The 23,845-nt window shown below is 42.8% G+C and overlaps 1 protein-coding gene across 2 annotated transcripts; it reads right to left on the minus strand.

The window, feature by feature from the left end:
- Positions 1–217: 217 nt before the first annotated feature.
- Positions 218–23,158, minus strand: cd36 (CD36 molecule (CD36 blood group)). Of its 2 annotated transcripts, XM_072673511.1 has the most exons (12): positions 22,854–23,158; positions 15,052–15,209; positions 12,452–12,596; positions 10,528–10,674; positions 9,866–9,957; positions 8,358–8,407; positions 6,706–6,775; positions 3,957–4,141; positions 3,206–3,324; positions 2,442–2,515; positions 2,283–2,337; positions 218–811 (listed from the first exon to the last, which is right to left on the minus strand). In XM_072673511.1, the coding sequence occupies exons 1-12, from the start codon at positions 22,980–22,982 to the stop codon at positions 638–640; spliced, it is 1,398 nt and encodes a 465-aa protein (XP_072529612.1). In that variant the 5' UTR covers positions 22,983–23,158; the 3' UTR covers positions 218–637. The 2 variants fall into 2 exon arrangements, with proteins under 2 accessions (XP_072529612.1, XP_072529613.1); XM_072673512.1 differs by lacking the exon at positions 10,528–10,674.
- Between the last annotated feature and the right edge of the window lie 687 nt (positions 23,159–23,845).

Here is a 23,845-nt window from a genome sequence, read left to right on the forward strand (position 1 = left end):
GTGGTACTGGTTGACCAGCATACCAGTGTTTAAAACACAATATATACTGGTTTAGGCTGGTGCCTATGTTGTTTTAGCTAGATCCAGACCTAGATCAGGCCTCAACTGATTGGTTATATTGTAGGTTAAGGCTTGATCTCCAGGTAAGAGCAAATTCCCTTCATTCATTTCCGAAAATTCAAACATACTCTTACAAATATTACTTTCACGTTCTTCCCTTTATTGAACCTGCCAACCCGGACAAAACAGCACCAACATCACATCCATCCTGAAAAGAAGCCCTGAAAAATAGAGTATAAACAGACGGCTCTCCCTGTTTTAACCTTCAGGGGCGTCATTTTTACCAAGAAACAGAAGAGCTGAGAGTGAGGTGGCCTGCTACAGAATTAAGTGTGCTTCGTAGAGCCGCTTTCGCAAACGTTACCTGTTTACAGAAAAAGGAATGGTCTTCAGAAACAGCCAGGCTTTGTTTGTGCTACTGTACAATCAGGTAACTTCCTTAACCCAGCCCAGATCAAATACATAATCCAGAATACAAAAATTACTGTACACTTACAGTTCAGATAACCCAATTAATATAAAGTGCTACATTGAAAAACAGAAATCATACAAAAGCAGCATTCGCGTTGAACGTCGGTCAGGCGATTATCTTGCGACTCCTGCTCTTCTGTACGCAAATTCCAATCAAACACAGCACAAACAACACTGCTCCGACCACTATGAGTGATATCTGCACCACCTCCAGCATCTGCATCCGCCCAAACAGCGCACTTTTGAGCCTGTCCGCTGTCTTGTCATCAAGAGCCGCCGTCTGACAGAAAAGAGAGAACATCAGACAGAGTGATTGGACCTAATGTTCTTCAGGTGTTGTTAAGTTAGTAGAGGAGTGATTGGATCCACTGTGTTTCAAGTGTTGGTAAGTTAGTAGAGGAGTGATTGGACCTACTGGACCTTCAAGTGTTGGTAAGTTAGTAGAGGAGTGATTGGACCTACTGGACCTTCAAGTGTTGGTAAGTTAGTAGAGGAGTGATTGGACCTACTGTTTCTCAAGTGTTGTTAAGTTAGTAGAGGAGTGATTGGACCTACTGTTTCTCAAGTGTTGGTAAGTTAGTAGAGGAGTGATTGGACCTACTGGACCTTCAAGTGTTGGTAAGTTAGTAGAGGAGTGATTGGACCTACTCTTTTCAAGTGTTGGTAAGTTAGTAAAGGAGTGATTGGACCTACTCTTTTCAAGTGTTGGTAAGTTAGTAAAGGAGTGATTGGACCTACTGTTTCTCAAGTGTTGTTAAGTTAGTAGAGAAGTGATTAGACCTGCTGTTTTTTTAAGTGTTGTTAAGTTAGTAGAGGAGTGATTGGACCTACTCTTTTCAAGTGTTGGTAAGTTGGTTGAGGAGTGATTGGATCTACTGTTTCTCAAGTGTTGTTAAGTTAGTAGAGGAGTGATTGGACCTACTGTTTCTCAAGTGTTGTTAAGTTAGTAGAGGAGTGATTGGATCTGCTGTTGTTTTAAGTGTTGTTAAGTTAGTAGAGGAGTGATTGGACCTACTCTTTTCATGTGTTGGTAAGTTGGTTGAGGAGTGATTGGATCTACTGTTTTTCAAGTGTTAGTGAGTTAGTAGAGGAGTGATTGGACCTACTCTTTTCATGTGTTGGTAAGTTGGTTGAGGAGTGATTGGATCTACTGTTTTTCAAGTGTTAGTGAGTTAGTAGAGGAGTGATTGGATCTACTGTTTTTCAAGTGTTGGTAAGTTAGTAAAGGAGTGATTGGACCTTATGTGTTCAAGTTTTGGTAAGAAAGTACAGAAGTGATTGGGTCTAATGTTTCTCAAGTGTTGGTATGTTACTAGCAGAGTGGCTCTGTACATGCAAGTAAGTAAATTAATCATTTAGTCAAATTGTCTTCAAGTCTGTTAGTAAAAGAGAGATTGGACCTAATTCTCCCTACATGTGCATGAGTTACTAAAAGAGTAATCAGACCTAATCCTCCTCCAATGTAGGTTAGTAATAGAAGATTGATTTGAACCATAGAGGGTAAACAAGTGGAATCCAGGCTCTGTAGCTCACTGAGTGGTTTAGGCCAGGCTCTGAAAACAGGTGAGAAGAAATCAAGCCCACTGCAGTTCCAGTAAGACGGAAAGCAAGCAAACCTGGATGAGCCAGTCTACTGAATGAGCCTGGAAACAGTGGAAAACCCTCCTAAGAGCGTTCCCTCGACTCAGCAAGTGGTTGGATCAAAGCTCCTATAGTGTAAGTAGTAGAGGTAGTAAGATAGACATCCTCACCTCATTCAGCCACAGGATAGGAAACATTGTGTTTTGTTTTATTTGTTGAAGAATCCTACAATAGAGAGAGAGAGAGAGAGAGAGGTCGATGGGTTATGTAAATGTAATAAATATGTAATAAAGGCAGAGCTTGTAAACAGCACTGAATTTGAACCTTACTTGATGTCCTTGGACGGGCCGTACATCATATTGACCTGAAGCCTTTTGGCGAATCTTAGAGTGAAGCCAGTAATCTGAGAGATCACAAACACACTCAGTTCAGCCACAGCCAGAGAGAGGAAGCAGAGGGTGGGTGTTTCTAATAAAGTGGCCAGTGAGTGAAAGCACAAGGTGGGGGGTTCTAATAAAGTGGCCAGTGAGAGGAAGCAGAGGGTGGGTGTTTCTAATAAAGTGGCCAGTGAGTGAAAGCACAAGGTGGGGGGTTCTAATAAAGTGGCCAGTGAGAGGAAGCAGAGGGTGGGTGTTTCTAATAAAGTGGCCAGTGAGTGAAAGCACAAGGTGGGGAGTTCTAATAAAGTGGCCAAAGAGATGAAGAAGAGGGTGGGTGTTTCTAATAAAGTGGCCAGAGACAGTGAGCGCAAGGTAGGTGTTTCTAATAAAGTGGCCAGTGAATGGAGGCACAAAGTAGGTGTTTCTAAGAAAGTGGCCAGTGAGTGGAAACAGAGGGTGGGTGTTTCTAATAAAGTGGCCAGAGAGTGGAAGCACGAGGTAGGTGTTTCTAATAAATTGGCCAGTTAGTTGAAGCACAAGGTAGGTGTTTCTAATAAATTGGCCAGTTAGTTGAAGCACAAGGTGGGTGTTTCTAATAAAGTGGCCAGTTAATCTCCTTCTTAATCAGTTGGTGAGGAACTTAGAAGGATAGGTCTGAAACCAGGGCCAAAAGCTATTTAGCGAGTCGAGGGGTGATAACGTGAGCTCCTTACTGGTTCCACATCCAGAAACGTGGAGTGCTCCTCAGCGTCGGGCTTCAGGCCGTGAACAGCCTCCAGCAGGTCTGAGCTGCCGTGGAGGAAATGAGGCAGGGAGATGAACACTGGAGAACCTGTAAAACACCACAAACAAGGGATCTGGGTCGGGTCGGGCTGAAGGTTTTGGGCCCAATCTAAGCTCTACCTTAGACCCTGGGTCACACGCAACCCAAATAAGGCACTTCTGGGTCAGTTATGGCAACAGCAACAGAGTACTGTGGACCGAACCTACCCCAGCTGTGTTCAACACTGTTAAGATATGTCATGACATTTGAACCCAAGCCAACAAGCGGCCCACACCCAACCTACTATCTGAACTGTCTGAGCAGCATTAGCATTTTGGGCCATAACTGGCTGTGCCCAGCTGTGCCAGTTGGGGGCTGGATGAAGGTATAAGTATGATGGCCAGATCTGGGCCATGACTCATTTGCTATCTGGCACACATCTGGAGCTGAGGTACTTTTCAACCATTTAGCCTAGCCTGGTATGGATTCCTGCCAGTCTCCTCCCTTTTAATAGTGCACAGAGACTGCTTGAGTGTGAACAGCACCCCCTTCTGGAGAGCCTTCAGACTGCTAACTGTGAATATGAATAACGACCTACATTCATTCAGGTAAGAGTGTCTATCGATGTTGGCTGCCACCTGGATTTACTCTGCGTTAATATCTCCTTTTAGGTGATAAAAAAAATCTGAAGTTTGGATTACCTGTACAGACTTTGGTATCCAGAACACCTGCCATAGTGCAGTTCTTGGTGGCTTCGTAATTGGTGCAGAAGCACTGATTGTCTGGGTTGACTGTAGGTGAGGCAAATGTTGAGTCTGGTAGGGCGTAGCGATACACAGTGATTCCCTTCAAATCCTGATTGCTCTCATACTCCCCATACACCGACCTGGAAAACATGATGACAGGAGTGGTGCTGTGCAGTAAAGCAGTGGCAGACAGTGTACACAGTTCTGCTGCAGACATTAAAAACTACCTTCCTAAAATAAGAAATTCTTCAGAAACTAGAAGGGAGGAAACACAGAAATGTGGCTCAGTGGTCACTCAGATGTCCCCACTTCCAGGCTTGTTGCTAGACTGTTGGTCACTAAAGTGAAGTTTTGCTAAGTGGCTGCTACAGTGGCGCTGCGTGATTGCTATGGGATTCCAGATTGTTGCTAGGGTGTTGGCAAGTGTTTGCTATTGTATTCCAGGTGGTTGTGATGGTGTTGCTAAATGGTTGCTATACAGTTGCTTTCTAGTTCCTAGGTGGTTGCTTGAATGACACAAAGATATTCAAAGTGGTTGCTAGGTGGTTGCTAAGTTGTTGCTATGAAGTTGCTTAGTGTTTGCTAGGGTGTTTCTTAGTGGTTGCTTGGCCGTTGGTATGCTGTTCAAACTGTTATGAGGTTGCTAAGTGATTGTTATGGTGTTGCATGGTGATTGCAATGGTATTTTAAGGTGGTTACTATAGCGTTGCTAAGTTGTTCAATGAAGTTGCTTAGTGTTTGCTAGGGTCTTTCGTAGTGGTTGCTTGGCCTGTGGTATGCTGATCAGACTGTTTGTTATGGGGTTGTTTGGTGATTGTTATGGTGTTGTATGGTGGTTGCAACGGTATCCCCAGGGAGTTGCTTTCTGGTTCCTATGTGATTGCTTGGCAGACACAAAGATACTCAAAATGGTTGCTATGGGGTTACTAGGTGGTTGCTATTGTGTTGCATGGTGGTTGCAATGGCATTCAAGGTGGCTGCTATAGTGTTGCTAAGTTGTTGCTTAGTGTTTGCTAGGGTGTTTCTCAGTGGTTGCTTGGCAGTTGGTATGCTGTTCAAACTGATGTTATGGGGTTGCTAGGTGATTGTTATGGTGTTGCATGGTGGTTGCAACGGCATCCCAGGGAGTTGTTATAGCTGAGTGGTTGCTTAAGAGTTTCTATAGTATCCAAGGTGATTGATATGGTGTTCCTAAGTGGTTGCTATGCAGTTGCATAGTGGTTGCTAGGGTGTTGCTAGGTGGTTGCTTGGCACATGCTATGATATCCAATGATATCCACACATGCTATGGATACATGCACATGCTATGATATCCATAGCTGTTGCTATGGTATCATAGGTGGTTGCTATGGGGTTGCTGGGCACTTGCTACAAGTTGATAATGCACAGTACTGTATATTCCTGCAGTTTGTCCAGTTCTCCACTTTTCCTCACAAATAATGAAGAAAACAGTGATGAGAGAGGTCAGAAAGTGGCCACGGAGAAATGAATTATGATTATATTTGATATCTAAATTCACAGGAACTTCATAAGTGGACTCTCTGATTCTATTCGTTTAAAAAACCCAAAGTATCCCTCACATCTTACTCTTTTCAATACTTTTAATTAATCTTAGCTGTAGCGCTTTCCCCAGACTCCACCTGGGAGAACAGGTGAAGATGGGCTGGAAGATGTTTGTTGTGTTGAGCTGGTGTAGGCTGACCTCTGGTGGCAGCAGGGTTAAAACAGGCGCCAAAAGAGTTAAAAAACGGTTAGAAAGGGTTTTATATTGCGGTTTATTCTGATGTTGTATAGAGTTAATTACAGGTAGACACTCTCACTGACCACTGGCTTTATTTTTATTTGGGTTTATTCTAATGTTATATAGAGTTAATTACAGGTAGACACTCTCACTGACCACTTACTTTATGTTTATTTGGGTTGATTCTAATGTTATATAGAGTTAATTACAGGTAGACACTCTCACTGACCACTGACTTTATGTTTATTTGGGTTTATTCTAATGTTATATAGAGTTAATTACAGGTAGACACTCTCACTGACCACTGACTTTATGTTTATTTGGGGTTATTCTAATGTTATATAGAGTTAATTACAGGTAGACACTCTCACTGACCACTGACTTTATGTTTATTTGGGTTTATTCTAATGTTATATAGAGTTAATTACAGGTAGACACTCTCACTGACCACTGACTTTATGTTTATTTGGGTTTATTCTAATGTTATATAGAGTTAATTACAGGTAGACACTCTCACTGACCACTGACTTTATGTTTATTTGGGTTTATTCTAATGTTATATAGAGTTAATTACAGGTAGACACTCTCACTGACCACTGACTTTATGTTTATTTGGGTTTATTCTAATGTTATATAGAGTTAATTACAGGTAGACGCTCTCACTGACCACTGACTTTATGTTTATTTGCGTTGATTCTAATGTTATATAGAGTTAATTACAGGTAGACACTCTCACTGACCACTGACTTTATGTGTATTTGGGTTTATTCTGATGTTATATAGAGTTAATTACAGGTGGATACTCTCACTGACCACTGACTTTATGTTTAATTAGGTTTATTCTGATGTTATATTTAATTAATTAAATAATTACAGGTAAATGTGTCAATTATTATTAGTCAGTTAGTCTGCTAGTCAGTGTAAGTGTAAATGCTTGTCTGAATATGAACATGCAGACTTTACCTGCATATATCCGAGGAGAAGAAGTACAAAGGCCTTTCCTTGTCCAGGAAAGGAGGGAAAGAGGATCCATCTGTTTAGATACAAAAAAAAAACTATTAGTCTGATGGCCTGGATCATCTCTAATACTTAGCAGAGCATTAATAACCATCTACAATACAAAAGGTTCTTCAGTCGAAGCACTCCATGGTTTAATGATTTCCCTGCTCCAACACACCTCACTGGTTAAATTACCAGGCTAATGGAATGCACTGTGTAGACGAATGTGTAGCTACTGGCAGCAATAACAAAAGCTTAAACTTAAAACACTAGAGTATCTGATTACAGAGTGTTTTTTGAGTTAACTCAGCTTACTTTAGTCTAAAGTTCTCCTAACCCACAATCCATACTGAGCAGATCCTCAAAAGCCTCATCAGTGAACATCAGTAAATGAGCTGCAGCTAAAACTGATTCTGTAGTCTGTAGCTCCGCCCCCTCAGCCTGTTTACACCCATCTGCAGGTTAGAACTCCCCCTATCACATCAGAGGAGGCCTTCCTATTCTCAGACTCCTGACCATGAAGGGCTGTTAGGGGTGTTGGTGGGACTTGAACTCGTGATCTCCTGAGTCTCTTGACAAGCAGCAGTTAGACAGTCACTCCACTCTAGAACTGTGAAGCCATGTCCATTTCTGAGTCCAAGAAAGAAGGGAAGGTGAATTTACCCAGAACTGCGTTTGTATGTGGTGTGATTTCATAGCTCTAGACCGGCCCTACGGTCTAACTGCAGCTCATCAGCTCATCAAGTGTGAGGAGATCATGGGTTCAAATCCCAGCAAGGGCTCAGCGCTTCATTGTAAAAGGCTCCCAGTCTGGCGCAACAGATAACACCACTACCTGCCACTGAGCTACCACCCCATGTGGGAGACTGGGGTTTGATTCCCGGTCTGGGTGGCTATGCTGTGCTACACCAATAAGAGTCCTTGGGCAAGACTCCTAACACTACATTGGCTCACCTCTGTAATACCGGTAACCTTGTAAGTCGTTCTGGATAAGAGTGTCAGCTAAATGCTGTAAATGTAATGTAAATGATGGGGGGGGTTCTAACTTGCAGATGGGAGTAAACAGTAAACAGACTGAGGGGGCGGAGTTACAGGCTAAAGATCTTACACAGTATTTACTCAGTTTCAGATGCAGCTCATTTACTGATGTTTACTGATGATGCTTTTGAGGATCAGCTCAGTATTTATTGTTGATCAAACTGAGCTGCAGATGTTAGAAATGTGAGTTAGGAGAACTTTAGACTGAAGTAAGCTGAGTTAGCACAAAAATGACTTTTTTTTTACATATTTTACTGTATTTATGTCTTTTTTGACACATGTGAGCGTGTCCACATGGCATGTAAATTTAATGGAAACACGGCACTACGTCACAAACAATGTTATAATGCAACTCCCTTTTTAAAAATACTATATATACCTAAATAAAAATAAATATAAATAATGACACAAATAAGTGGACGTCTGAAGGTTAACCCCCTGCACACATTAACTGAGCTGTTAATCATTATGTTTTTATGGTTATCTGTCATTTATGAGGTCTCATCACGCTGATATCGTCTCCACTGAAGACCTTCTGTCAATCATTAACCTTCCTAATGAGGAACGGTAAAGCTCACCTGTACCATTGATCATGTCACAGTAAGTGTTGTTCCAGAACGACATAGTCCTAAACCACACACACACACACACACACACACACACACACATACACACACACACACACACACACACACACACACACACACAGAAATTAGAGATCTGGTTTGGTTGTGGTCTACAGACACTACAGGTCAAACTCAGGATCCACAGCAGTGTCTCTTTAAAGGTGCGTTAGGCAGCATAGCGTTTGTTTGTTCGTCGGTTTGTTTGTTTTTCGCCTGTTTGTCTGATTTGCATGTGTCGCCGCAGTGTTGCCATGACAACTGCAAGAAAGAGAAGGTTTTTTCTTAGCTCATGGACGATCACGAGCTGTCACTTCCTGTCACTGACAAGATTTTATGCTCTATACCATAATATTAACTATACCATTTAAAGGATTTCACTGACGGATGATTTTGAAAGCCTGCAGAGATCTTTAGGAGGCTCCTTTGAAGGGAAACGGCTCCTCTGGACGTTTTTTATTAAAGGAAACTATTGTTTGTTTAATGAAATGATATGATTCTCTGTAGGCTTTATGAAGGAAATGTTGTGTTTGGAGGATTGGATTTTCTCAGTTGTTTTAGTTTGTGGAGGGATCATTTATAATATTTTTGGAAATAAATTTGTAAATTTCAAGGCTTTTAGAAGAAAGTGTAATTATTTTGAGTATTATTAGTCTTTTGGGGGAATAATACGTTTTTCATGTAAGGAATTTTTTTCACATTTTTTGGAGGGTTCATTTGTAAATTTGATGTTTTTGTAAAAGGAAATTCAAATATTTAGAATTGTTTTGAGGGATGAATGTTTTTGTGGAAGGAAATTCAAATATTTCGAGTTTTTTGGATGGGCAGTTTGGAAACATTTTTTTGTAGAAATAAATGTGATTATTTTGAGGTTTTGAGATATTTTGGATGGACAGTTTGTTCATTTGAAGGGTTTTTGGGTCTGGAATGCCAAAGGCTCTTTGATGTGATTCATGGAGAGCCCTCGGAGGTCCAAGCTGTTTTTAATGTTATGGCTGATTGCAGTTGGACGATTAAACATGTTTTTGCCCTCTTAAACAGTTCTTTGCATTGGTGAAAATTGTAAACATGGATCTATTCAGCACAGAAAAGGGTTGCACATCAATATTAGTCATCAATTTTTTGGAGGGAAATTGAGAAATTGGCAAATTTTGAGTTATCTGGTAAAACAGGTTGTTTCTTTCGAGGTTTTCTGGAGGAAAGTGTGTTTTGATTGAAGACATCTGTTTCGTTTTGTGGGAACGTCGTTTCCTCTGAGGCTTTTTGGAGGAAATCTGTCTCTTGATCTTTTGTCCTGTCTCTGTTGTAAATGAGTAATTACAGTAACTGAGAACACAGATGAGCATCTGCTTACATTAAACTAAAATCAGCTTTAGCGACTACTGAGAGACATTAAAGACCACCCTTAGCCCAACCAATCACAGTCTAAGCAATAAACAAACAAAAGATCCCGTCATACTCACGGCTGACCCCTCCAGTTATCAATATAGGCCACTCTGGTGATGTCATCCTTGCCTGTGAAGACGTTGTATGGTCCGTCAAAGGTGTTGTTGTACTGGAGAAAACAATCAAGCAGTTAAACTGTAGCAGATGCAGATTAATTAGGACAGTATTCAGGTTTCAGTAGTGCAGTATTATTCAACTCCCCCACCTTTACCTTAAATACACCTTATGGTGTATTACAGTGGGTTGATGTGACCCAGGAGTGGGGGTGGGTGGGGTTAGGGTGGTTTGAGGGGAACGTTTATGTGGTCTTGGTTGGTTTTGAGGAGGTTTGTGTGGGAGAGTGGGCTGGGGAGTGGGTTGGTAGGGTGGTCCCAGGGTCAGTTAGGGTTATGAGTTGGCTATGGTAGGCTATGGTGGGCCTAGGTTGGGCTATGGTGGGCTCAGGTGGGCCTAGGTTTGGCCTATGTTGGCATATGGTGGATAAGGGTGGGTTAGGGTGGGCCTAGGGTAGATTAAGGTGGGCTAGGCTGGGCCCTGGTTGGGCTATGGTAAATTAGAGTGGTCAAGGTTGGATTAGCATGGATCAGGGTGGTTGTACCCTTTTATTGCTTCATGTGTAATAAATAGGAATTAAAAAACTCATTTAAAAGCAGTGTCAGCAAAGGAAACAAAGACTTACAGGGTAAAATACTCCTAAGGTTTTTTTCAGCATGGGGTCACTGTAGCCCCACAGCATCTCCTTCACTGTCCTCTTCTGGAACAGGGTCGATTTGCTGAACTGAATGAGCAGGTTGGCCACTACATGATCTATAAGATTATAGACCCCCTGAAACATGAAAGAAAGGACTATATGATAAAGAGCGATAAACTAATATACTGTACACATCAGATTCTGCTGTTATACACTATATGGACAGGACAAAAGTATTGGGACACCTGTTCATTCATTGTCTCTTCTGAAATTAAGGGTATTAAAAAGAACTGATCCTGCTTTTGTTGGAGTGACTGTCTCTACTGTCCAGAGAAGAAGACTTTCTACTAGATTTTGGAGCTGAAGATTGCTGTGAGGATTTGACTGCAGTGGATGATGATCACCATCCCACCTCATCCCCAACTCATCCCATCTAAAAGTACTAGATGGAGCACCACCATCATTCTGGAGAGCACAGTTTTTCCACTGCTCCACAGCTCATAGAGTGCAGCAGTAAACCTGAACCCTGGGTCACGATTACCACTAGAATACCACTAACGAATGCAATTTATGATTTCCCAAATTGCCTGAAATGACAGCACTGATCAGTTTACAGTGTGTCTGCATCACAACCTTCAGCACTCAGAGATAACAGCAGATATCAGTGGAGGAGATGTGATGTAACTGCTGATACAGTATATATGCCTTTAATCACTTCATTGTTGGTAGAAATTAAACCATAAACTGTGGCAGAACAATCGCACCTACAATGCATTGCACAGGTGTCAATAAAGGGCAACAGGCAGGTTTATCCTGCATGTTTCAGAAGGGTTTCATACAAAAGAAAGTAGTGCACAGTGGCCTGACCATAGCATACCACACAAAGGCAAAACAGAGAGAGAGAGAGAGAGAGAGGTGGGAAAAAGGTATGCAAATACACACACACACACACACACACACACACACACACATATATATACACACATACATACATACAGAGGGACAGACAGACAAAAAAAGATAGATGGAAAGAAGGACAGACGGACAGACAGACAGACAGATGGACAGACAGAGAAATATATAGTTAGAAAGATGGACAGATAGACAGACAGACAGATGGATGGAAACAGACAGATGGACAGACAGACAGACAAAAAGATGGGCACAGACACACAGGCAGACAGACAGAGAGATGGACGGACATAAAGATAGATAGATAGAAAGATTGACAGATAGACAGACATATAGATGGATGGACAGACGAATGGACGGACAGACAGACAGACAGACAGATAGATAGAAATATGGACAGACAGACAGACAGACATATAGATGGATGGACAGATGGGTGGACGGACAGACAGACAGACGGGCGCAGACACACAGGCAGACAGATGGTACAGACAGAAAGATAGATAGATAGAAAGATGGACAGATAGACAGACAGACAGATGGATGGAAACACAGACAGATGGACAGACAGACAGACAGAAAGATGGGCACAGACACACAGGCAGACAGACAGACAGAAAGATAGAAATATGGACAGACAGACAGACATATAGATGGATGGACAGACGGATGGACGGACAGACAGACAGACAGACGGGCGCAGACACACAAACAGATGGGCGCAGACACACAGGCAGACAGACGGGACAGACAGACGGACAGGCAGATAGACAGACAGATAGATGGATGGACAGACGAATAGACAAACAGACAGACAGAAAGATGGGCGCAGACACACAGACAGACAGACAGACGGGCGCAGACACACAAACAGATGGGCGCAGACACACAGGCAGACAGATGGGACAGACAGAAAGATGGGCGCAGACACACAGACAGACAGATAAATGGACAGACGCACAGACAGACAATGTGTGTGTGTTGTGTGTGTGAGACGTACAGCCACTGCGAGGTTGATTGACGTCACCGTGTCCTCCTCAGAACCCACAGACAGCGACGGTTCAAAGACAGCCCCCGCCGGCAGCAGGAAGGAGACGGTGTGGTTCTCACTGAAGCTGATGTTCTGTTTGGGGATGTAGCGAGTCCTGAACACAGCGGGAGAGAAGAGCAGAGAACATCTACTGAACCACTGAGAACTTCAGAGACGGTTCTCCACTGCACTGAAAACGTTCTGCATTTCCCCATAATTCATATCTATGATACACTACATGTCCAAATGTTTGTGGACACCCCTTCTAATGAATGCATTCAGTTACTTTAAGTTGCACCCATTGCTGACACAGATGTGCAAAGGCACACATACAGTCCCTGTAGAGAGGTTCTGCCAATAGAATAGAACCCCTGAAACAGATAACATAAACCTATTGGCACCATGCTGCTGCCTAATGCTGGGCTTGGGCTAGTAGGCTATACTGCTGTGGAGCTGTGGAGCTGTGGAACTGGGTTCTCTCGAATGAGGAGTGGTGGAGGATTTGGGAGTTGGGGATAAGGTGGGGTGGTGATCAACTCCCCACTCCAACAAAAGTAGGATCAACTCTATTTTAATACCCTTGCTTTCAAAGATACAATGAATGAGCAGGTGTCCCAATACTTTTGTCCATATAGTGTATTTTTTATACTCTGTAATAAAATATAATGCCATTCTTGGTTTATCGTAAACATGATTATATTTTCCTTATTCATCATAACAGTGTGAATAAATATGCCAATAAACATGTAAGAACCAGACCACATGGTTATTTAGATTAGATAAGGACGATTTAGTCTGATCTTAGATTAGAAGTACAATTCGATTAGTCCTGTCATCCTAAAGGGTGGAAGCACTTCATTTTGTTTGAATCTTTAAAGTGATAAAGTGATTTGCAGCTTCCTCCCTCTCACCTAGGTTCTAATGTGAACCTTCAGGGAACCTTTTTCTTCTAAAAACCTTTTCTTGAAGGTTCCTCAGAGCACCGTAAGAGGTTACGCCTCTTACGAACCTCCCAAAGCTCCTCAAGGAACTTATACTTTTACTTTTAACAGTGTAATGTCGCTAACAAGTACCCCCTGATCTGATCCAAGTATCTTCTGAGTACCTCAACATGGAATATCAACCGCTCCCAATTCGATCCGAGTTTCTAGATACTGAGTACTGGCCGATCTGATCTGATCTAAGTGTCTGCAAATATTGATCCAAGGATCCTAATCAGTCAATACCAATCTGATCTTAGTACCTTAATGCTAATTATCGGCCGATCAGACGATACAAGCCTTCCGAGCACCGTAATTCTGAGTATCAGCCAATACCGAACTGAGTATCCCAATGCTGAGTATCGGCTAATACCGATCCGATCCAAGTACCTTAATGCTCAGTATCGGTTTCGCCTCATACCAATCCAAACACATTCATTCTGAATTTCGGCTGATACAATCTAATTACAGTACCTCAATGCTGAGTATCGGTCAATACCGATCTGATACAATCCATGAACCTTAATGTTGAGTATCGCCAAATATCAATCCGAGTATCCTAATGTAGAGAATCGGACAATGCGATCTGATCTAAGTACCTTAATTCTGATTAGGCAAATCTGAAGACACAATCCTTCCGAGCACCATAATTCTGAGTATCAGTCGATACTGATCCAATCAGAGTAACTTAATGCTGAGTATCGGTCAATATCAATCTGATTTATGTACCATAATGCTGAGTATCGGCTAATAATGATCCGATCTAAGTACCATAATGCTGAGTATCAGCTAATAATGATCCGATCTAAGTACCTTAATGCTGAGTTTCGGCCAATACCAATCCAAATACATTAATGCTGAATAATAACTGATACAAACTAATTCCAGTACCTTAAGGCTGAGCATCGGATGATGGGATCCGACCCGAGTGCTTTAACGCTGAGTGTCTGCAAATATCGATCCGAGGATCCTAATCAGTCAATACAGATATAATATCTGATCTTAGTACCTTAATGCTAAGTATCGGCCGATTACACGATACAAGCATTCAGAGTTTCAGCTAATACTGAACCTAGTATCCTAATGCTGAGTATCGACTAATACTGATTCGATCCGAGTCCCTTAATTCTGAGTTTCGGCCAATACCAATCCAAATGCATTAATGCTAAATAATGACTGATACAATCTAATTCCAGTTCCTTAAGACTGAGTATCGGATGATGTGATCTGACCTGAGTACTTGCAGAGTATTGCCCGATCTGATCTGTTTGGAGTACTTTAATGCTAAGTATCGACTCATAATTATCCAATCCAAGTACCTTAATGCTAAGCATCATCAGATGTCAGTCTGATCGGAGTACTTTAATGTAAAATATATCAGCCGATACTGATCCGATCCGAGTACATTAATCCAGAGTATCAGCCAATACCGATCTGAGAATCGCTCCGTCTGATCCGTTCCACGTACCAAGAACTGTGCTGCTGTATGTTCTATTAAAGACTGAATTAGGTATCACCGGATACTCGGATCAGACTGGGGGGACAACACGTCTGGAATTGAACTAGTATCAGAATTCCAGCCAGCCTCACCTGTACGTGTACGGTCCTCTCTGCACTAGTTTAGGAATGCTCCCGTTCGTTACATCATTTGGGTTCTGCACGTCAAACAGCCAGAACTGCCTGTAAATCGGAGTCCCAGTCGATGTCCAGGTTTCATACGCTGTTGTACCCTCCCCCAGCACAGCCTCCTACAAGACAGACAGACAGACGAACAATCAGACAGACAGACAATCAGACAGACAATCAGACAGACAGACAGACAGACGAACAATCAGACAGACAGACGATCAGACAGACAGACGATCAGACTGACAGACAGACAATAAGACAAACAGACAGACAAACAATCAGACAGACAGGCAGACAATCAGACAGACAAACAGACGATCAGACAATCAGACAGACAGACAGACGATCAGACTGACAGACAATCAGACAGACAGACAGAAATACAGACAGACGATCAGACAATCAGACAGACAGACAGACGATCAGACAATCAGACAGACAGACAGACAAACAATCAGACAGACATGCAGACGATCAGACTGACAGACAATCGGACAGACAGACAGAAATACAGACAGACGATCAGACAATCAGACAGACAGACAGACGATCAGACAATCAGACAGACAGACAGACAAACAATCAGACAGACAAACAGACAATTAGACAGACAGACAATCGGACAGACAGACAATCAGACAGACAGAAAATCTGACAGACAATCAGACAGACAGACAGGTCCACGTTCTGAAGAAATAAAGGTGCTACAAAGGGTTCTATAAGCGATGCCATGCAAGAACCATTTCGGTTCCTTAAAGAAACTTTTTTGTAAAAGAGAAACTTCAAATTGGTAAAGAACCTTTACATCATTTTTTAAAAACCTCCAATGGTTCTTAACACAAACATCTCTGTTACAGTTCTTTATGGAACCAAAATCGGTTCTTCCATGGCACTGCTTAAAGAACCTTTCATAGCACCTTTATTTTTACAAAAGTTCAGAGCAGGTCCACATTCTGGAGAAATAAAGGTGCTACAAAGGGTCTGTAAGCGATGCCATGCAAGAACTATTTTCAGTTCTTTAAAGAACCAATTTTGTAAAAGAAATCCTTCTCGGAACCTTTAAGAGGTTCTTTACAGTTCTTTATGGAACCAAAATCGGTTCTTTCATGGCACTGCTTGAAGAACCTTTCATAGCACCTTTATTTTTAACAGTGCAGGTCTTCTACAAATGTTTAGAGTAGGTCCACGTTCTAAAGAAATAAAGGTGCTACAAAAAGTTCTATAAGCGACGACATGCAAGAAACATTTTTGGTTCCTTAAAGAACCATTTTTGTAAAAGAGAAACTTTAAATTGGTAAAGAACCTTCAACACTCATACCCACTCATATCCATACAGTCTTCAATGGTTCTTTACACACACATACACATATCTCAGTTACTAAAATAGTTAATGGAACCAAAATCGGTTCTACTATAGCACTGCTTAAAGAACCCTTTATTTTGAACAGTGCAGATCTTCCACAAATGTTCAAAGCATGAACTCTTCTAAAGCTTACAAATAAAGGCGCTACAAAGGGTTTCGTTGAGCGATGCTGTTAAAGAACCACTTGTTTGAAGGTTCCTTAAGGCTCCTAATGGAACCACAAGTGTCTCTTCTATCGCTTCGATCAAAGAACCCTCTGTAGCTCCACCCTCCTGCTCTTACAGCCAATTAGTGATTATTAAGATCTTCAACAACAAATGTCCTTCACAGAAACAAATACACTATCTGTCCAAATGTTTGTGGACACCCCTGTTAATGAACACATTCAGCTAATTCAAGTGGCACCCACTGCTCACACAAAGGTGCAAATCTACACACACAGCTCGTCAAGTCCCTGTAGACACGTACTGCCAATAGAATAGGACTCTCTGAGGAGCAGATAAACAAGATGAAGCTATTGGCACCATGCTGCTGCCTAATGCCAGGCGTGGGCTAGAGGGGTATATAAAGCCCCCCAGCATTGAGCTGTGGAGCAGTGGAAGAACTGTGTTGTATGGAATGATGGTGGTGGTGGAGCTCCATCCAGTACTTTTGGGGAATTAGAGATGAGGTGGGTTTGTGGTGATCATCATCCACAACATCCTGACCTCACTAATGCTCTAGTCGCTGAAAGCAATCAATCAAATCCTCACAGCAATGCTCTAGCTTCAAAATCTAGTAGAAAGTCTTCTTCTCTGGACAGTAGAGACAGTTACTCCAACAGAAGCAGGATCAGCCTTTTTTAATCCCCTTGATTTTAGAGGAAACAATGAATGAGTAGGTGTCCCAATACTTTTGTCTATTTAGAGTACATGTGCCAATAGGTTCTTGTGCTTGTGTGTGTGTTGTGTTTGCATTTGCACATCTGTGTCAGCAATTGATGCAACTTAAAGTAGCAGAATGCATCCACTGGAAGGGGTGTCCACAAATATTTGGACGCATAGTGTATAATCAAACGGTGTTCACATTTGCATCCCCACACCGTGTAATCTCAGGGTCAAAGCTACGGCATTAGGAATGCAGCGCTGATAAACCCAGACGTCCACACAGTTAACACACACACACACACACACACACACACACACTGTTGTCACACACTGAGAAACGAGCCGCTTGCTTTCTCCGCAGCCTTCATAGTGGACTGCACTAATTGGGCGAGGGCAGTGTAACCCCTCGTGTTCACTCTTCTGAAGACTCACTAAAGCACCACGCTTTCCAAATAAGGCTTGCGACGGGGTACTGAACTACCTGTGTGTTCTGCACACACTCTCAATCCTCCACCAGCGCACAGTCACACACACACCGTGTGTTCACACACAGTCATTAGGGTGTCACAGTGTACTCTGATTGCAATGTTATATAACTGATTATAATGATACACTATATATTGACAAAAGTATTGGGACACCTGCTTATTAATTCCCTAACCTGATATCAAGGGTATTAAAGTATTTTGTTGGTGTAACTGTCTCTATGGTCCAGGGAAGAAGCCTTTCTACTAGATTTTGAATAGAGCATTGCTGTGAGGATTTGATTGCATTTAGCAACAAGAGCTGCATTCTGAGGTCAGGATGTTGGATGACCCAAATCATCCCATCTAAAAGTACTGGCGCTTTCATGTGTTTCTTAAATAACTGAATCAAGGTCAGAGATCTGCACCCTCAGCGGTTTTACTGTACACAGTGTTTGGAACTGGACACCAGTGAACCCTGTATGAGGTAAAGAGCTTCCATATACTGCTCTTACACACTGCTCTTACACACTGCTCTAACTCACTGCTCTTACACACTGCTCTAACACACTGCTCTTACACACTGCTCTTACACACTGCTCTAACACACTGCTCTTACACACTGCTCTAACACACTGCTCTTACACACTGCTCTAACACACTGCTCTTACACACTGTTCTAACACACTGCTCTTACACACTGCTCTAACACACTGCTCTTACACACTGTTCTAACACACTGCTCTTACACACTGCTCTTACACACTGCTCTAACACACTGCTCTTACACACTGCTCTAACACACTGCTCTAACACACTGCTCTTACACACTGCTCTAACACACTGCTCTTACACACTGCTCTTACACACTGCTCTAACACACTGCTCTTACACACTGCTCTTACACACTGCTCTTACACACTGCTCTAACACACTGCTCTTACACACTGCTCTTACACACTGCTCTAACTCACTGCTCTTACACACTGCTCTTACACACTGCTCTTACACACTGCTCTAACACACTGCTCTTACACACTGCTCTTACACACTGCTCTAACACACTGCTCTTACACACTGCTCTAACACACTGCTCTTACACACTGTTCTAACACACTGCTCTTACACACTGCTCTTACACACTGCTCTAACACACTGCTCTTGCACACTGCTCTAACACACTGCTCTTACACACTGCTCTAACTCACTGCTCTAACACACTGCTCTTACACACTGCTCTAACACACTGCTCTTACACACTGCTCTAACACACTGCTCTAACACACTGCTCTTACACACTGTTCTAACACACTGCTCTTACACACTGTTCTAACACACTGCTCTTACACACTGTTCTAACACACTGCTCTTACACACTGCTCTAACACACTGCTCTTACACACTGCTCTAACACACTGCTCTAACACACTGCTCTTACACACTGCTCTTACACACTGCTCTTACACACTGCTCTAACTCACTGCTCTAACACACTGCTCTTACACACTGCTCTAACACACTGCTCTTACACACTGCTCTAACACACTGCTCTAACACACTGCTCTAACACACTGCTCTTACACACTGCTCTAACACACTGCTCTTACACACTGCTCTAACTCACTGCTCTTACACACTGTTCTTACACACTGCTCTAACACACTGCTCTTACACACTGCTCTAACACACTGCTCTAACACACTGCTCTTACACACTGCTCTAACACACTGCTCTTACACACTGCTCTTACACACTGCTCTTACACACTGCTCTTACACACTGCTCTAACACACTGCTCTAACACACTGCTCTTACACACTGCTCTTACACACTGCTCTAACACACTGCTCTTACACACTGCTCTAACTCACTGCTCTTACACACTGCTCTTACACACTGCTCTTACACACTGCTCTAACACACTGCTCTTACACACTGCTCTTACACACTGCTCTAACTCACTGCTCTTACACACTGCTCTTACACACTGCTCTTACACACTGCTCTAACACACTGCTCTAACACACTGCTCTTACACACTGCTCTAACTCACTGCTCTTACACACTGTTCTTACACACTGCTCTAACACACTGCTCTTACACACTGCTCTAACACACTGCTCTAACACACTGCTCTTACACACTGCTCTAACACACTGCTCTTACACACTGCTCTTACACTGCTCTTACACACTGCTCTTACACACTGTTCTAACACACTGCTCTTACACACTGCTCTAACACACTGCTCTTACACACTGCTCTTACACACTGCTCTTACACACTGCTCTAACACACTGCTCTAACACACTGCTCTAACACACTGCTCTAACACACTGCTCTTACACACTGCTCTTACACACTGCTCTTACACTGCTCTTACACACTGCTCTAACACACTGCTCTTACACACTGTTCTAACACACTGCTCTTACACACTGCTCTAACACACTGCTCTTACACACTGCTCTTACACACTGCTCTAACACACTGCTCTAACACACTGCTCTAACACACTGCTCTTACACTGCTCTTACACACTGTTCTAACACACTGCTCTTACACACTGCTCTAACACACTGCTCTTACACACTGCTCTAACACACTGCTCTTACACACTGCTCTAACACACTGCTCTTACACACTGCTCTTACACACTGCTCTAACACAGGGGTGGGAGGGGTGGGTATGATGTGAGGAGGGGTGGGTATAATGGGAAGAATATATTTACCTGCATATATATATATATATATGTTTAATAGCATCCTAGAAATGAATATATCTTTTATATATTTTTTAATATATTTTTTAATATATATATGTATATAAAATATATATTCATTTCTAGGATGCTATTAAACAGTCATAGAGAAATTGGGTTGCTACTAGTCACTAGCACTGGCAGAACAGATGCTTCTAGCCAGTTGCAGGGCAGGACGGACGCTAGCTGGCAATCCTACAGAAGCTGGAAGTCTGCTCGCTAAATGTAGAGCAGCCGAGACACTAAAATCTAAGGAGGGAGCAATGAGATTGGATGCCTCGTAAGTTGGGCATGGCGTAAGCTGGTTCACTTGGTAGCACTGAAATGGAAAAGCTGGACTCGCGAGTGCAGACTCCAGAGGACAGGAGGACGCTGCAGTAGCCGGTAGTTTTGCGTTCTGGGGTATTTAGCTGTGCCAGGTCCACCCAAGTCACGTCCTGGTGCTTCCTCGTCAACACGGGCAGAAGAAGAGCACACCTGGGCTTTCGGACTGTACTTGGCTAGATGGGAGCTCATGAAAGGACCAGACTAGAACGCAGACTGAGAACCGGGCGTGGAATTAAGACTAAGGTTAAACTAAATGATTCTGATTACAGAATGGTTTCCAAGACTGTGACTCAGACTAAATGGGGAAACACCACTGGCTCTGCAGGTATTGCAACTAGGCTTAATCCACGACAAATAAAAAATTGGTACTTGGACTAAATTGCAGGTTTATTAGTAATACAACATTGGAAATTCATTTGTAGTCTAGGTTTAAGCTTAATCTGGTTCTAGGAAGCTTTCTGTTTGAAGAGATAAGCAGACAGTATAAGAGTCATATTACAGAATGGTTTCCAAGACTAAGACTAAGACTAAAAGGGCTTTTTAACCATGAAGCACCACTGACAGATATTACAGTATATTGCGGTAAATCTCCATTGGAAATTAATTTAAGGCTAGATTTAGACTTAATCTGGCTACTGGAGATTCGTTAGAGTCAAATGGATATTACAGAATAGTTTCCAAGACTAAGACTAAATGTGGTTTTACACATGAATCACCACTGACTTTTGCAGATAATACATCTAGGCTTAATCCATGACCATAAATTATTGGTACCTTGGACTAAACTGCAGGTTTATTGGCAAATCCACCTTTGGAATTTTACGGTAGTTTAGATTTAGGCTTAATCTGGCTCTGGGAGATTCGTCTGAAGAGATTAGTGGCCGGTATAAGAGTCAAATGCAAATTACAGAATAGCGTCCAAGACTGAGACTAAGACAAACTGTGGTTTTAGCTACTAGGCCTAATCCACAAGCATGAAAAAATTGGGACTTGGACTAAAATGCAGATTTATTGGTAAATCCCCATTGGGCTAGATTTAGGCTTAATCTGGCACTGGGAGATTCGTCTGAAGAGATTAGCGGACAGTATTAGAGTCAATTGATATTACAGAATAGTTTCCAAGACTGAGACTAAGACTAACTGTGGTTTTAGCTACTAGGCCTAATCCACAACCATGAAGAAATCGGTACTTGGACTAAACTGCAGGTTTATTGGCAAATCCACCTTTGGAATTTTACGGTAGTTTAGATTTAGGCTTAATCTGGCACTGGGAGATTCGTCTGAAGAGATTAGCGGACAGTATTAGAGTCAATTGATATTACAGAATAGTTTCCAAGATTAAGACTAAGACTAACTGTGGTTTTACACAGGAAACACACCACTGACTTGACGTGCAGATACTACCTCTAGGCTTAATCCACAACCATGAAAAAATTGGGACTTGGACTAAAATACAGGTTTATTGGTAAATTCCAATAGGAAATTAAATTAAGGCTAGAGTTAGGCTTCATCTGGCTCTGGGAGATTAGCGGACAGTATAGTGGAGACTAAGACTAAGACTAAGTGTGGTTTTACACAGGAAACACCACTGACTTGACTTTGCAGATACTACATCTAGGCTTAATCCACGACCAAGACAAAAATGGTCAATTTAACAGCCTAAAAGTTAGTACAGCACTAGAGACCCTGTACCACCCATCACTGCATGAGTGTGTCGGACACTGTTAGAGCGCATCTGACCGGTGTGCGCGGTCATTTACCCCAGTAGGAGGTAGCCCAGCCCCTGGCTCTGCTGCTGTATGTATTTCTCATGTCTCCTGGCTCTCCCTGCCCTCCCTGTCCTCGTTGCCAGAGCTCAGCTGCTCAGCTCTAATGACTTTCACTGTGACCTGAAGCTGCGTGGCTTCCCCTCGCCTCCTCTCCACTTCACCTTGACCTCAGCCTGAATCCCACCACCTCTTATTCAGCTCGGCCAGGCTTACCTTCTTCACAGTGTCCTCAATCACAGTGTTTCCCACGAGGATGAGAATGACCCCCAGCAGGCAGAGCACTGCCCCCGTCACGCTCCCCGCGATCAGCCAGCAGCGCGTGGAGCAGCACGAGCACCCCATAGTGCAGCTACCGGTCAGCTAAGGCGTCTCGGCACTGTGGCATGGCAGCAGGGCGCGCACACGCCGCCTCTCACCCGTTACGTAAGCAAGAGCGAGCGAAGGTTGGCGTCTGTGTGTGTGTGTGAGAGAGAAAGTGTGTGTGTGTGTGTGTGTGTGTGTGTGTGTGAGTGTGTGTTTTTTCCCCACCTGTATTCCGGCACGTCACGCCTTGCCCTGACTGCTGGTGAGGATGAACTACTAGCCAATTACAGCGCAGGATACTGGAAGACTGGAGACTGGCAACAGGGATGCTGCTCGCCATTCCTAAGCAGCAAGGATGTCATTAAGCAAATCCTAGAGAGGCGAGAGTTCCACTAGCCAATCCTAGAGCAGCTATGATGCTATTAAACAATCCTAGAGCAGCTATGATGCTATTAAACAATCCTAGAGCAGTTGGTTTGCTGCTAGCCAATCCTAGAGCAGCAAAAATGCTATTAAACAATCATCCCAACTAGAGCAGTTGGGATGCTGCTAGCCACGTTGAGGGCATAATCAGTGCTACTAGCCAATTAAAAAGCAGCTGGGATGCTACTAGCCAATCCTAGAGCAGCTATGATGAAATTTAACAATCCTAGAGCAGTTGGTTTGCTGCTAGTCAATCCCAGAGCAGCAGGGATGCTAGTATTCGAATGGTATGAGCTAAGGATAGAGCAGAAGGGATGGTTGCTACTAGCCAATCCTAGAGCAGCTATGATGCTATTAAACAATCCTAGAGCAGTTGGTTTGCTACTAGCCAATCCTAGAGCAGCTATGATGAAATTTAACAATCCTAGAGCAGTTGGTTTGCTGCTAGTCAATCCCAGAGCAGCAGGGATGCTAGTATT

The sequence above is a fragment of the Salminus brasiliensis genome, chromosome 2 (genome assembly GCF_030463535.1).
Source record: "Salminus brasiliensis chromosome 2, fSalBra1.hap2, whole genome shotgun sequence".
In the NCBI taxonomy this organism is placed as follows: domain Eukaryota; kingdom Metazoa; phylum Chordata; class Actinopteri; order Characiformes; family Bryconidae; genus Salminus; species Salminus brasiliensis.

Coding starts and splice junctions, on each gene's coding strand:
- cd36 (XM_072673511.1), bottom strand. CDS start 22,982: ATGGGGTGCTCGTGCTGCTCCACGCGCTGCTGGCTGATCGCGGGGAGC. Junction 10,675..12,451: donor CAATCAACCTCGCAGTGGCT/GTACGTCTCACA, acceptor TTCATGTTTCAG/GGGGTCTATAATCTTATAGA. Junction 2,516..3,205: donor CGTTTCTGGATGTGGAACCA/GTAAGGAGCTCA, acceptor GTGATCTCTCAG/ATTACTGGCTTCACTCTAAG.